General features: G+C 38.1%; 1 protein-coding gene across 10 annotated transcripts in view; it reads left to right on the top strand.

The window, feature by feature from the left end:
• Positions 1-14,389, top strand: part of BMAL2 (basic helix-loop-helix ARNT like 2) — a 52,219-nt gene that overhangs the window by 20,648 nt on the left and 17,182 nt on the right. For all 10 annotated transcript variants that reach the window (XM_084811113.1, XM_084811110.1, XM_084811109.1 and 7 more), the window contains 6 exons: positions 640-719; positions 5,546-5,638; positions 6,591-6,708; positions 7,499-7,642; positions 10,164-10,404; positions 11,416-11,522. In XM_084811113.1, coding sequence (XP_084667239.1) covers positions 640-719; positions 5,546-5,638; positions 6,591-6,708; positions 7,499-7,642; positions 10,164-10,404; positions 11,416-11,522 — 783 coding nt within the window. The remainder of the gene's footprint in view (positions 1-639; positions 720-5,545; positions 5,639-6,590; positions 6,709-7,498; positions 7,643-10,163; positions 10,405-11,415; positions 11,523-14,389) is intronic.

The raw sequence follows: 14,389 nt of genomic DNA, 5'->3' as shown, positions 1-14,389 counted from the left end.
CTCGTCCTCACCAGCCTAGCTGTCCTGGCTGATGGGACAGAGAGAAGGCCATCCGAGGCTGATCTTGTTGAGCGGCCAATCTGGTGTTGCTGGAGGCGCTCCTTGAGATAGGAGCGCCTCCAAGTCTGTGCAGATGGGAGAGGCTAAGGAGTCCACCCAAGAACATCTCCTCTTCCCTCTCTCTGCCTAGCATTCCTGCCAGGGACAATTTCCCAGTCACTGCTACTGTTGCTTATCCTGGGGTGGCCCCATCATCTTTCAGCTCGTTCTTGCATCTTCTACTTATTCTGAAACAAATAGGCAACGGCCTCCTTTTTAACAATCTGTTGGAAAGAGGATCCATTCACTACTTCAGAATACAATTCTCCCTGACTCATTTTCCTAGATAACTGAGGTAGCTGGCTGGTTCTGTGGGGGGGTGCGCACATCGTATGCTTTTTTCTTGGTTCCACTTACAAAACTGATACTGAGTTCCATGACAGGTTTCATAAAAAAAGAATAAGGATGCCGGTTTGAAATGAGAACTACCATGTATCCATGTTTGTGTGTTCTTGTTCTTCTCCTAGTAAATGAATGACTCTGTAAAACATATTTTTTGGTCTTTATTAGGTCTACTTCATAAATAACTTCATTTTGCAGGTTCTACTAGTTCTTACTCAGAGGTCCGTTATAAGCCTTCATTTTTGCAAGATGATGAACTCCAACACTTAATCCTTAAGGTAAGTGTAAAAAAAAAGTCAGGGATCAGGTATATCCTTAAATAGCAGCTGCCTCATATCGTATTATTTACTTCTAAAAATGTATACTCCGCCACAATGACCTCAAGACAGCTTATAATACAAAACAAACATTAGAATAGATACTACATTAGCAACATTAAAAGCTACTTCTGAATTTCCTGGTGAACAGAGTTTCAGGACCCCCCTACATATCAACGTGAAATCAAGAGCACATGCCAACAAGCTTGTTAGATTGCGTCATAGACTGCTACAGTTAAAATACACATCATCATAATATTTAGAACAGTTTAAGGAATGAATCTGAGTGCTGTAAATATGGACCAAGGGAAGTTAGACAGATCCTTGCTGCTTGTGTATAAAGATTTATCAGTATGTTTATTTTCATAATATATATCCACATTTTATATGCTGCGCATTTGTGGAAATTTTTCTTGACAGTGGCCGTATTTACACAAAATTAGTGTGTGTGTGTGCATGCTGCCTGATTGCTCTTGCTTTGCTGCTTCCAGCAGTTGGAGCAGCCTCAGTAACGAGGAACTCACCAGGAGGGGAAAAAAAAGAAGCTTAGGATGATGTCTAAACTGGGACTCCTGGTTTGTCACTTCCCTAACAAGCCAGAGTCTGAAACCAGGATTTGAAACTAGCTTATGATTCTGGCTCTGTCAGGTTAAAATACAAAACACAAATAACAGAACAACAAAAGGTACAATTTATCCGGTTTAGGTAGTTAGTCAGCTGAGCTCTTATGCACATAATGATTATAAAAAATGCACATAATGATTATAAAAAACATGCCTATGCTGAGGAATGGATGGGATCTTACCTGATAGACAATGCGTAACCATAATAATCTGGACACCCTGGTAAACTAGTCAAAAGAGGATAAATTATATGATCCATTATAAAAGTACATGTGCCATACAATCTGAAACAGAATTCTCAAAAATCTTCCTGGATTATTACCATAAGTAGGACATCAAGGGCGCAGTCCTCGCTGCTCAGAACCCCCTGAACTTGGAGGCTTCTGAGATTCCCATGCCCTGCTGGACTGAAGTCAGGAGGTGAGGAGGAGCAGCAGAGGCAATTTTTGCCTGCCTGCCCTCCGATCTTTTTTGGTAGACAGGAATTTTAGTGAGGGCGCATTGGAAAGGGAGGGGAGGAGGCTGGAGGGGCTCAGGATAAATCATGTCCTGGCTTCTCCACTCCATTCCACTCCACTCTCCTCTCCTCCCCACCCACTGGAATGTCACCTTTTCCCTCTCCAAGATCAATTTTCTGACCCCAGAGAGGCAGCTGGAATAGTTCTCTCCACACCAGCTGTGAGGGGTTGGGGAGGGGGGCGGATCTCCCCCTTTTGAGGTCACAGTGCTGTCCCTGACCTTAAAGGGTGAAATGCAAGCCATCCTGTGGTCCCTGGGACACTCGCCCAGGGACCATAGGATTGCTCTCCCCATCAATGAGCTTGCGTATTCTTAAGAGAAATCGAATAAGATGAAGTACCATGAGTTAATATGCGTGTTGTTGCTCAAGCATTAGAAAGGGCTCAAATGAAATTCCAGTTGAACTAATTTTATGAAGAATTGTATGGGAGCATTTACTAGAATATGAGTCTCTTAACATAAAATACGCGAAACTAGATATTGAGAAAACAAAATGCAGGCACAACCAAAATGTTAGTGGCCAGGCCCACGCTGGCTTCCATAAACCCTACACCAGTTTTCAAACACATGGTTGTATATCCTACACAGTCAGTACTTCCAAAATGCAGCACAAGACAATGCCTGGACGTTTTTCAGAGCAGAATTTGTTATCTCAACCCATGTGGGGATACCATATGGTAGTTGAGCCAGTGCCTGAGTTTTAAATGCCCTGAGAGCTGGAGGAGGAGTAAAGTCATCTTGGGTATAATAAAAATGGACAAGTGGAATGGTTCTGCAATGTACAGATTCAAGTGCATATTTACATTGTGAGTGTCATTTGAGATCATATTGAAAATGGGGTCCCAGGTATTTAAAGTCTTGAACTTGTTTCAGAGTACTCCCCCTTAATAGAACCTTTTCCATAATTAGGACAAAACCATAATTTTAGATTTTTTAAAACTGAAAATCAGTGAGGTATTTTTAATCACGATTTGAAAAGGCCTGTAATAGTTGCTTAAAACCCAGTTGGGTTAAAGATAATATCACAGCAGCATCTGCATGTAACAATGGGATTTGCTTTAGACGAAGTTTGGAGGGTGTCTCAAAAAGAAATTTATTAAAAATGGGGCAAAAATGCATCCGTTTTACACCCCAATTTGTCATGATCTCATTTGACCATTTGCCCTGTTGACCACAACAGACTTGAAGACTTGTTTGAACATAAATAGTCCAAATAAGAATCAGAGACCCCTTTCAAGTCAATAAATGCTGTAAACAATTTGTTAGGATGAAAACCAATTTGTTTTGAGTGAATGCAGCCGCTCTTTACTCTTTTTAAATGAAAAATTATTGCAACATGATATGGTGAAACCAACATGATTCAATTTAGAACCCTTGGGAGGAAAGCGTCGTCTTAACTGTTCTCGAATGATGCTTGTAGTTGCTGATCTAATTTTGAATCAAGTGAGGGGAGTTCACTCATTGTCCTACAAAGTTGATAGAATGTATTATTGATTTATTTCTATCAACCTTGTGAGTAAAATTCTTGCTAAAATATTTTCTCCTTCAAAAGTCTGAATATTTTTAGATTTCTTTAGGTTTTTGCACTTTTTGCTTACATTCTACAGTTTTAACAGCAATAGACATTTAGTTTCCAGTCCCACATTTCAGCACACCGTACTGCCATGGGAGCAGGAGAGGAAGAATCGGCCAACAAGGCAAACTGCCATCATCCTCTCCTCCACTTGCTGTTGCTTCACCAAGCTGGGACTGGGGCTTTCCTCCCTCACACAGAGGCCATTAAAACCAGAGTAGGCAAGGAAGAAACAAACTGTCATAATAACCATTTCTTGAAATAGTCTATTGATTGAATGACATATTCTGTTTTTTGTTGACCTTATGGGGGGCTGAAGAGCAGCCCCCGGAAGGTCAATAAAATGTTTTTTAAAAACATAAATAGAATAATGATGGATTAGGATGTCATTTCTCACTCTGTCCTGCAGTACTGGCTGTCCTATAGAGCTATCTCAAGTAATGGCAAAAAAAAGTAGCAAAAGATGTGGTGGTAGAGGAATTGATAGCCTTAAAGTGAGATGTTAAAAACGGACTAGCTCATAAAGAATTAGCATCCTATCTATATGAAAATGATGTGTGTGTGTGTGTGTAATTTCAACGGTAAGCTACTCACTTATTTCTCAATTTGTGGAACCTATAAACTGAACTGAGAATACTGCAGAGCACAATGAAGGTGAGAAATGCAATGGATCAAGCTAGATGTCTTCAGTGAACACATTAGTCTCTGATTCCCTATGTAAACTACCCTGCATGATGCATGCAACATTATAAGAAAAACAAATCCAATTTAACTTATTAATAACATACAATAATATTTTATCATCCGGAACACTGTATATACCTGAAAAATTTCACTTGATCCTATACCCTTCTCTTGGGTGATCTTGAAGATTCCACAAAATTAGTTGAAGACTAAAATTCTTCCTTTGCTCAATTAAGAACTGGGGAGTTAAAAATGGACAAAAAAAAGTTTTAGGGGTTAGGCTAAAACTGATTTCAAGAAGATACCAGGCAAACATTTCTGAAGAGTTTTTTCCATACCTGAAGTACCACCACATCAAAGTCTGTCTTTGGTTGCTACTCTGCTAACCTCTTGAGAAGGGCTGCTGAAGATAACTTCAATAAATACGTAGGTTCATATGGGAGTGTAAGGGAGCAATCCTACGGCCGCTAGATGGCTATAGGATATCTGGTTTTCCGGGAACTGACCTCCCCTCACTTCCGCGCTGCCTCGGAGGCAACGCAGGACAGCCCCACGCTCCGCGCTTGCAAGAGGAGTGTGGAGCGGCCAAAAAAGGGTTTTCCCGGAGGGCGTTCTCGGGTGGGGAGGGCAGAAATGCCTGTACGACACATCCAGTGTGTCGTACAGCAGCCTTCTCCCCCCCTCTGCCCTCCCTTTCGGCTATCCAGCCGAAAATGCAGGGCAGGAGAAGCGCGGGAGGAATGATCCCCTCCATGCTTCTCCTGCCCTGCACTGGATAGGCAGTCACCTCCAAGTTCGGAGGCAGCTGCAGCTGCCTATCTGAGTAGGATTGCGCCTTAAGGTTCTTCAGACATCCTGGGTTGGATTCAAAGGCTCCCTTCCTCAGACAGAAGGAGCCTTCCTCTGATGGAAGAAAGAACATTTGGATTCAAACTCTGGCAGGCTTTAAAAGTATAAAGCCAGCACTTTGAAATATGCCAGGAAACACAGAAGAAGCCTGGGAAGATGTTTTAACATTGGCAAGATATTCATATCAGTTATACAACCTAGATGTTTAAAAATACTGTTGACTTTTTTTTTTTAATTTCATTTCTATACCTCCCAATAGCTGAAGCTGTCTAGGCAATTCACAGAAATTAAAACCAACACGCACACAGTAAAACAATATAAAATATAAAAACATTACAACCACAATATAACAATATAACCTGAATAAAAGCAGCGTAAAACCTAGCAGCAATGCAAAGATTTAAAATACAGATTTAAAACAACAAAGCTAAAAGTCTAATAAATTATCCAATTTATTTCCTGTGTACTGGGGTCTTATTCTTTCTGCCTATATTCACTAATTAGTATTTGTGTTTTGATTTTTTTTTCTTAACTTAAAGGCTGCAGATGGATTCCTCTTTGTAGTTGGATGTGACAGAGGCAAAATCCTGTTTGTTTCAGAATCTGTTTCCAAGATACTTAATTATGACCCGGTAGGTGATATTGTGCTGTATCTAAAATCATTTTTCTTTTATTAGAAAGTACAGTTTCTTAGAGCTGGGTTATAGTTATGGAGTATCAGAGGAAACTTCCTGTTTTCAGTAGAACAATTTTAGATTTGGTGTATGTGGAGGAATGGGGGGGGGGGATTTTTCAAGATCATTTAAAGGCCCATTCTTGAAACTATTAACATGTACAGAATCAGTGTCGAGGAATTTATTATAATTCCATTTTAATTGTTTTGCTGTTCTATCACTGCACTGCTCTATCACTGCACATTTAAATCCCCCATTTAAATTTGAAGGATTTGGGCCTCTGACATACATTCAAAGATCCATGTATACCAAGCTCAAAGCCTTCTAGATTGCTTATAAGAATAGTTGTCACTGTGCGTACACTGCCAGCAAGTTGGCCAGAGATTATTCCTGAGGAATAATCATACCTGGTCTGAAATACAGGGGGAGATGATGCCCAGCCCCAGTGGTACCCTTGCTACTTTCCATACAGCTAATATAGTATATAAGGTATAGATATGTCACCCATGAGTCTAGTTGGCCTTTTATCGTTCATTGTGAGTGAAATTTAGAAATCCCCACTTTAACACTTCAAAACAGCCTTGTGAACAACATACGTCGTTATTGGTTACACCAGTGAGTTGCTTGCTTATCCTTGAATTTCAGGGTTACATGATGTTACTTCAGTAATTGGCAGCTAGTGCTCCGTGCTATAATGGGAAAATATCTGATGTGCAATTATTTAAACCCAGATATTAAAGTTTCATTTGAAAACAAACATGTCCGATACAACTGCATTGAAAAGATATAATTACGATACTCGGGAACTATCCCTTTCAAAACTATCAGTGTGTGTGAGTGAGAGAGAGAGAGAGAGAGAATGAGAAGTGTGATGCACAGTTTATAAGCTAATAAAGTTGTGTTCTCTTAGGCGAGTTTGATTGGGCAAAGTCTTTTTGATTATCTTCATCCAAAGGATGTTGCTAAAGTGAAGGAGCAACTTTCATCTTCAGATGCTTCACCAAGAGAAAAACTAATAGATACCAAAAGTAAGTGTGCAGTAAAAAATGCTTGGATTTCATGATTTTAATCTTGAATGTCTTCACGTATATGGAGACATGTTCACACACCCCTGATTTGTATGAGCAACACCATAAATGCTTACTTGTACTTATGGGAGTACTTTAACACAACTGAAAGGTGCTCTTAAGACAATGCATTTTGGACAATGCATTTTATATAATGCAAATGAATAATGTTTAAGCTGTTAGATATGTGCCAAGATCTTGTATGTCATTTTTACCAGGCGTACTAGTTTATTTTTCTTGTGTTCAATAGATCTTGTCAATAGAAAAGACCTGGTGTAGTCAAGCATGGGATAAAATGCTTCAGTACCAAGAATCACTCTACATTGAAAATGTTAAGTGCCAGTCCTAATGTAACCACATCTTATTTCTATAATAACAACATTATGTAATGTACAGCTGGTTTTTGTATGAATATTGTCACAACCTCTTTTATACTTCTGCCAGATTAGAGGTGAAAGCTGTATGGAGTTTAAACTTAAGCTCCAGTTAAATACTGTATCATGCATAACATCGCCTAGGTTGTAAAATACCTTGCTGCTACTCACTCTTGAGTCTGTCAACCATGCTCCTTCATTTTCAAATTTTAATTAATCAAAGATTTCTAAATAATTACATGAGCTAAAGTTTCAGAAGCAATCTGAAAATATGCTAGAAGCATGTTTAGAGCAATTTAATGTAGTTGCAAACTGTTCTTCATAGCTCACATGACAAGCATGATTTTGTGTGTTCTGCTCTTATTAAACTTTAAAAGCTGGTTTGCAAGTTCACATGGATTTTCAAGCAGGATCATCTCATCTGCATCCTGGTGCTCGGCGTTCATTTTTTTGTCGAATAAAGTATACGAGAAACACAGTCAAAGAAGAAAAGGAGTCCTTACCAAACTCAAAAAAGAAAGGTATTATTAAATAAGTGAAGGACATTCTATTTCAAACACTGTGTTACATGGTACTATGTTGTTGTTCAGTCGTTCAGTCGTGTCCGACTCTTCGTCACCCCAACATGGTACTGTAGGCGAATTACAATTGTACAGTGCAAGGCTGCAATCTTATATGGACTTACCTGGGAGTAAGTCTCATTGAGCTCAGTGGGGCATACTTCTCAGGCATGTATAGGGATGCACTGTGAGTGACTTAAAATTGTGAAACGTATGTGTGAATAGTAGGCTCCTTGAAGCCTGAAAGAGCTTACTGAAAGGCATTAAGTTTTAATGTTACAGGGGTATGGAGAAAATTTCTCGCAATATAAATGAAGGTTACAAATCACAACTGCTGATCCCAAGGCCAGTGCAAATACAGGGTTCCCAAAGTTGCTAATGGAACAGGGAAAGATCTACAGTCATATATGATGTGCATGGATCATTCTCTTTTCTGAGATGTCTGTATTTGCAGTCCTCAGGATATGCCTATGCTGAGTTTTGCATGGGTATGTAGTGTGTGTTGTGTTTCAGAACATAATTATCCTTTTTGGATTTTATTGCAAGCTGAAGAATTTGGACTTCAGCATTCAAAGTACGTACAGCGATATACAGAAAGAGATTAGCTTTGATCTAAGATTATTGCCCTCCATGTAGCTTGAAGTTTATACTGAAGCAATATTCATATGCAGCAAGCATCTGCTTTATTGCTTATTATTAGGAACGAGGCTCGACACATCGTCCCATGCAACGTCAATAGGGGATTGAAGTATCACCTTGCATCAATCCAAACATAGAGCTAAATTCTGCATTGCATAGGCAGACATCGGCATGCACAATGGGAAGTTCTCCTTGCTCTCCTCCCCATTGCAATCTCCTGCGTGTGTCCCAAATTGGCTCTGGAGGGCCCCCCAACACTTGAAAAGATTGGGGATGCATGAGGGGGATGCAGCGGGGAGGAGAAATCTGTTCTGCTGGAAGAGAGCCAGCACTGGATCCAACACATTGTGTTTGGGCTGCACCAAACTTCCACTAACTAATCTGGAGATTTGTAAAGATTCATAACACTCCAACTATACGTAGCTAGTTATTTTGAACTACATGTTACAAGGAGAGTGCTGAATATCAAATGCATGACACTTGACTAAGACCACTTAAAATACAACTTAGCGTTAACTTCAGTAATATTTTGCCAGCAGTTAAGATTGAATTATTAGTCATTTCTGAAGATAGTGTGTTGCACAGGTGTATCTTGTATTCAGATTTTTAAAATACATCCTGTATCTATTATAGGAATACAACCAGTAACACTTTGCAATTGCACAACTTTACAGTACCATCTCTTTATGGTATAGAGCCTTCAGTGCTCTTTTGTGTAGGGAGACAAGATGTTTACTTACTGAGGTTCTAGTATACTTTATAGATTATTTAGTATACCTTTATACTCGAATACACTAGTATTCCAGTATGATTTAGATTATGTTTATGTACTTGGAAGATAATGTGGAAACAGAAAGATAACAGACTGAATGGAATAACAAAACAATTTTCTATTTCCCTGAGAAATCTTAGGATGAACTGTAGGCAATACAAACTGGGTGATGCCTGACTTACATCTCAACTTGTCTCCCACTTCAGCTGAAACAGTGCCAGCAAATTGCTAAAGCACATCCTAAGTTCATAAGACTGGGCTGTTTACCTGATCTAATGCTTACTGTCTCTCACAAATACTATGTAGGTATCCCTTGTGCTGCATATGGGCAAGGCCTTAGAACTAAGCTACACACATGATATACTTGTTATTGGACTTGTGTACCACTTGAGACTGCATTTGTGGGGCTGCATGTTTGAATGTTCCTCTATGTGCATGTGTTTTGGAAGCAGGACGTGGCAGGGGGGAGAACCTCTTTACACACATAAAACTAACATGCCATAGAGAAGGGTTTGAGCCAAGTCTTTTCCCTGGCATGCTACGTTTATATGCACATGGAATTATTTTCACAAGAAAGCATTTAGCCATGCCATTCCTTCACTGGTCTGGAGTCAATCCAGTCCAGTCACAGATCTGTTATGTGAGACTCCTGAACTGAACACATGTAAACACAATCTCTAAATAGGCAGGGTTTTAAATGCAGATTAAGCTTAACGTTCCTTCTGCATTTTATTTAGATCAATATAAATTGTAGCACATTTTGAAATCAAACAAAACAGTACTGTACAGGAAAGCAATCTCTGTTATTAAACTGTTTAATTTTCTTATGTGAGAACACGTTTTAATTGCCAGCACCTGTGACTTCCTTCCCAAATCTAATGTAAGATTAGAAGTGCGCTTCCACAGGTAAGCTAAACCTGAATAGTGTTTAAAAACAAATCCTAACGAATTAACACCACAGCCTTAGATGTAGATTTATAGGACTCATGCCTTTAGGAAAGCACAAACCATAATAGTATCTGATGTTTGTAGAAGAAAATGAAAAACTGTTTTGTGTTTTGACTAAATTAGATCATAAAAAGTACTGTACTGTTCATTGCACTGGGTATCTGAAGAGCTGGCCTCCTAATGAGGTGGGAGTTGAAGAGGAGAATGATGCAGAAAAAGACAACAGTAGCTTTAACTGTCTTGTTGCCATTGGTCGATTGCACCCTTACACTGTTCCACAAAAAAGCAGTGAGATAAAAGTCAAGCCAACAGAATTTATAACACGCTTTGCCATGGATGGAAAATTTGTTTTTGTAGACCAACGGTAAGCATTTTCATCTTTTTCATTTTAAGACAATAGTCTTAATTTTGTCTTTTTCATTTTAAGACAATAGTGCACTGACTCCAAGCCTCTGAAGGAGCTGGCTGCCGTGTTTGGATTGCAAAAACTGGCTTTAAGCAACAGTCTTATTTACTTTGTGGTATGGTATATGGATGCTCCAGACAGAAGCAATCTATCTTCTCTGGTACAAGAGTGAATGGTGTGTTTCCCTTCCCCCTTTGTGCATCTAGAGACTGACCACAGGATGAGAAATAGAGAATCTGCATAGTTATGATTCACTGGTTCCATTTTGAGAATTTAATCTTTTGAATTGATTGTTGAGTTAAGGGCCATAATTATGGTTTGTATTTTTGCCCACTGATGAAGACCTGTCAGGTCAAAAAGTGTTCAGGTTTGGATACTTTTTGAAATCGGTATTGTCACTATGTTTGTTTATAAAATGTTGGACTGTTAATTCATTGCTCTTTTATAATTTTATACGATGGACTAGTTATTTTAAAAATGCCTGTTAAACTTTGTATGTTATATATTGTATTAACCTTTGTTTTATCATGGTTAAATTTTTTATTCTTAAAAGCTTATATCTATTTTGCTTCTCTTGTTAAGTTTGGTTAAGGACAGAACCATATTGGTAATTGTCTTTAAAATAAGTTTCAGATCATGAAACATTTGTACTGAAAAAATTCAGTATAAATAAAAAAATAAACAAGATTCTGAGGCTTAATAAATAGTTTCAGAACTGTGGTTGTTTCCCTTTCACTAGACCTAATCAAACAAAACAAAAAATTAGGAGGTAATCTTTTTTTGGTGTTCTGTTTTGGCTGCTAAAACTAACAGCAGTTTTAGTTTTGTTTCATTTCAGACAACAGCATCTGTTTCTTAAGGTATACAGTGTGTGTTTTGTGAGATGCTGAAATAAATAAAAGTACTGATGTACGGAAAGTCAGTTTCAGATATTCACGAAACCTATAATGTATTCGCGTTCCCTTACAGCGCAACAGCCATTTTAGGATATTTGCCACAAGAGCTTCTAGGAACTTCTTGTTATGAGTACTTCCACCAAGATGATCATAATCATCTGACTGATAAACACAAAGCAGGTACACTGCAGCAGTTATTCTCTAGTTACTTATATTTGTGTTACATACTATTATTGAATGAGCATTTTAAGTTTGAAGATATCTTAAGTATCTCCTGGTAGAAAGGCAAGATATAAATTGCATTAACAAATACATCTGTGTAATGAGCTTCTAATCTTCTTTCAGTATTAGAATTAGAAATGCTGGGTGAGGGGGCAGAGCATGTGAGCAAGAAGAAAAACATGGGTTGAGTGACCTCAGCAACAACAAAGCGATTAAAACATTGGATTTCTAAATCTAAACTTATCACAAATACAAGGCTTAAACAGCAAACTGGCAAATACAGCTGAACTTAGAGGGAAAATATTACCGGACTTCTTTAAAACTAAAGTTAATGAAACCAGCCTACCAGAAGAAGAAATAAAACAACCTTGCAAGATGGCACCCAGCCAGCAGAAAACTACAAATGGGTCCCCAGCAGAGGAACCACTAGAGTGGAGAGCTGAACTGGCTTCCCAATTTACCAAGTTTAGAGAAAGGTGTTAGAAAACTGGAAAGGCGTTTTGGAACAAAAATTGGAAGACATTAATGCTAGAGTAGAGGCAGTTGAAAGTACAGCCTCAGAAGCATTTAACCTTGCAGCTGCAGCAAACAATAAAATTGAACAATTACATCAAGAAAATATTCAGATTAAGATGACATTAGAACAAGCAGAAAATCAGAGCAGACGTATTCACGTGAGAATACGAGGACTGATAGAAACAGCAGAAACTGGGGAACTAAAATCTTTTTAGCACAACGGATGTCATCGTTACTAGGAGACTTTCAAATAAAAGGATAATTTGAAAGAGCACACAGAGCATTAAGACCAAAAAGTGTAAATGCTGGAAGACCTCGCGATATAATAATCTGCTTTGCAAGATATACAAAGAAGGAAGAATTTATACGAGAGATAAAAGCTGTAAAAGACATAGAGTTTAACGGAAAGCCTGTCTTAATCTTGTCAGACCTTGCTCCAGGAACCTTTAAAAAGCGACAGGAGTTTCACCCACTACTAAAAAGCTTCAGGTGGCAAATAATTCCTTTCAGCATTACAATTAATCATAATGGCTGCCATTAAGTGGCAACGATTTGACATTATGTGGCCAATTTGACATTTTAAAAGAAATGGCCAAGACGTTAAAAGCTCTGAAAATAGACTTACCTATAAAATTTACATCAGAAAGAATCCTGAAAGGAGGAAGCAGGAGCATGAAACATGAGGAATGGGACTTAGTTCAAAGACAGAAAACACTGAGAAGAAAACCAACAGAACCTGATAGAAGAGAGGAGTCGCTACCAGCTAGACCACAAAGAACAATTCAGTATAAGAAGAAAAAATTCCTTAAAAAGTGTAAGGACTCATACGTAGAAATCCAATTAGGTTTAGATGAGAAAGGAGAGAAAAGAGAGAAAATTTTTAAAGAGAGAAGAGAGAATTTTTTTAAAAATTTGTTTTTTACAACAAATTTCATTTGTCATAAAACTTTATACTTTAAAAATCGAGGATGTCTCATGAAAAACTCAGATATAACCGCTGTTAATTTCTAATAGCATTATATCTTTCTCATTGTAAGGTCATATTAAAAAGCTTAACAAAGAGAAAGCCTGGGTGAGATATGATCACCCACGAAGAATTCTGCTGTGTTAAAACAGGGGATTCAGGGGAAATGCTGTTCCTATGGGGTCTAGCAGCCCATGTTGGGGAAATGCTGCGGAATGATCCAGGGAGGGAGTGGGAGGGGGAGTTGTGGGATTGTTCTCTCAAGGCTTCAGTAGTTCTGCTGTTGTTTAAGCTGCGAAAGAATCTATATTTGATGGTCAGATATATATGAATACTAGAAATATAAATGATAATATAAGTAAGTTACAAATAAGTACCTTGAATATCAAAAGGAGGAGGGACAATAATAAAACGAAATAGATTACAGAAATTACTAAAAGAGACCAACACAAATATTATTTTCTTACAAGAAACACATAAAATAACTGTTAGAGACACTTTCATGCCTACAAAAAATGGGATAAACAATTCTATGCACCAGGAACTAATAAGGCACAGGGAATAGCTATTTTAATTCAATCTGATATTGATTTTCAATTACAAAAAATTCAAAGAGACGGTCAAGGTCGCTATATATTCATAGAAGGAAAACGGAACCAAAATGGAATATATACTTCAATATAGGCACCAAATGCTGGGCAACTTAACTTTATAAAAAACACACTTAAGCTGAGAACGTTTTCTACTGCAACATCTGTCGTAGGGGAGACCTAAATTGGAATCTCCAAGGGGTGGTTCCCAGAAAATTGGAGAATAATGAAAAAGGGACGCTAAATTCATCAAGACAATTGTAAAACAAGAAAATGCAAAGAAAACTTTCGGGATATTTCAGAACCATGGGCTATAAGAAGTGTGGGGAGAATGTAATCCAAATGACTATAGTTTTACTTTTTACTCAAAAGTGCATGATGCTCAAGAATGCTATCCTAATATTATGAGGAGAATTATCTAATGTGAGTAACGCTGCAATTAATATAATTAAGATTATAGATCATGCTACACTAAATGTAAAATTAACTGAGGGGTCTAAAGAGATACTTTTACCAACATGGAAACTCCATCCACCCTTATTAGCAACTGAATCAAGAAGGAAAAAAATACAGGAAACTTAAGAACTGTATATAAAAGTGAACACATTGGAAGGTATTTCCTCCACGCTTGGATGGGAAACACTAAAAGTTGTAATCCATGGAATATGCATACAAGAATTAAGTAGAATGAGAAAACAAAGGAGAACACAAACAGCAATCTTGGATTTAGAAATTCAAAAACTTACTGCTAGATA

Source organism: Heloderma suspectum, chromosome 7 (assembly GCF_057233095.1).
Source record: "Heloderma suspectum isolate Gila_16-S chromosome 7, 16-S_ref, whole genome shotgun sequence".
Lineage (NCBI taxonomy): Eukaryota > Metazoa > Chordata > Lepidosauria > Squamata > Helodermatidae > Heloderma > Heloderma suspectum.
This window is presented reverse-complemented; position numbering and strand designations above follow the sequence as displayed.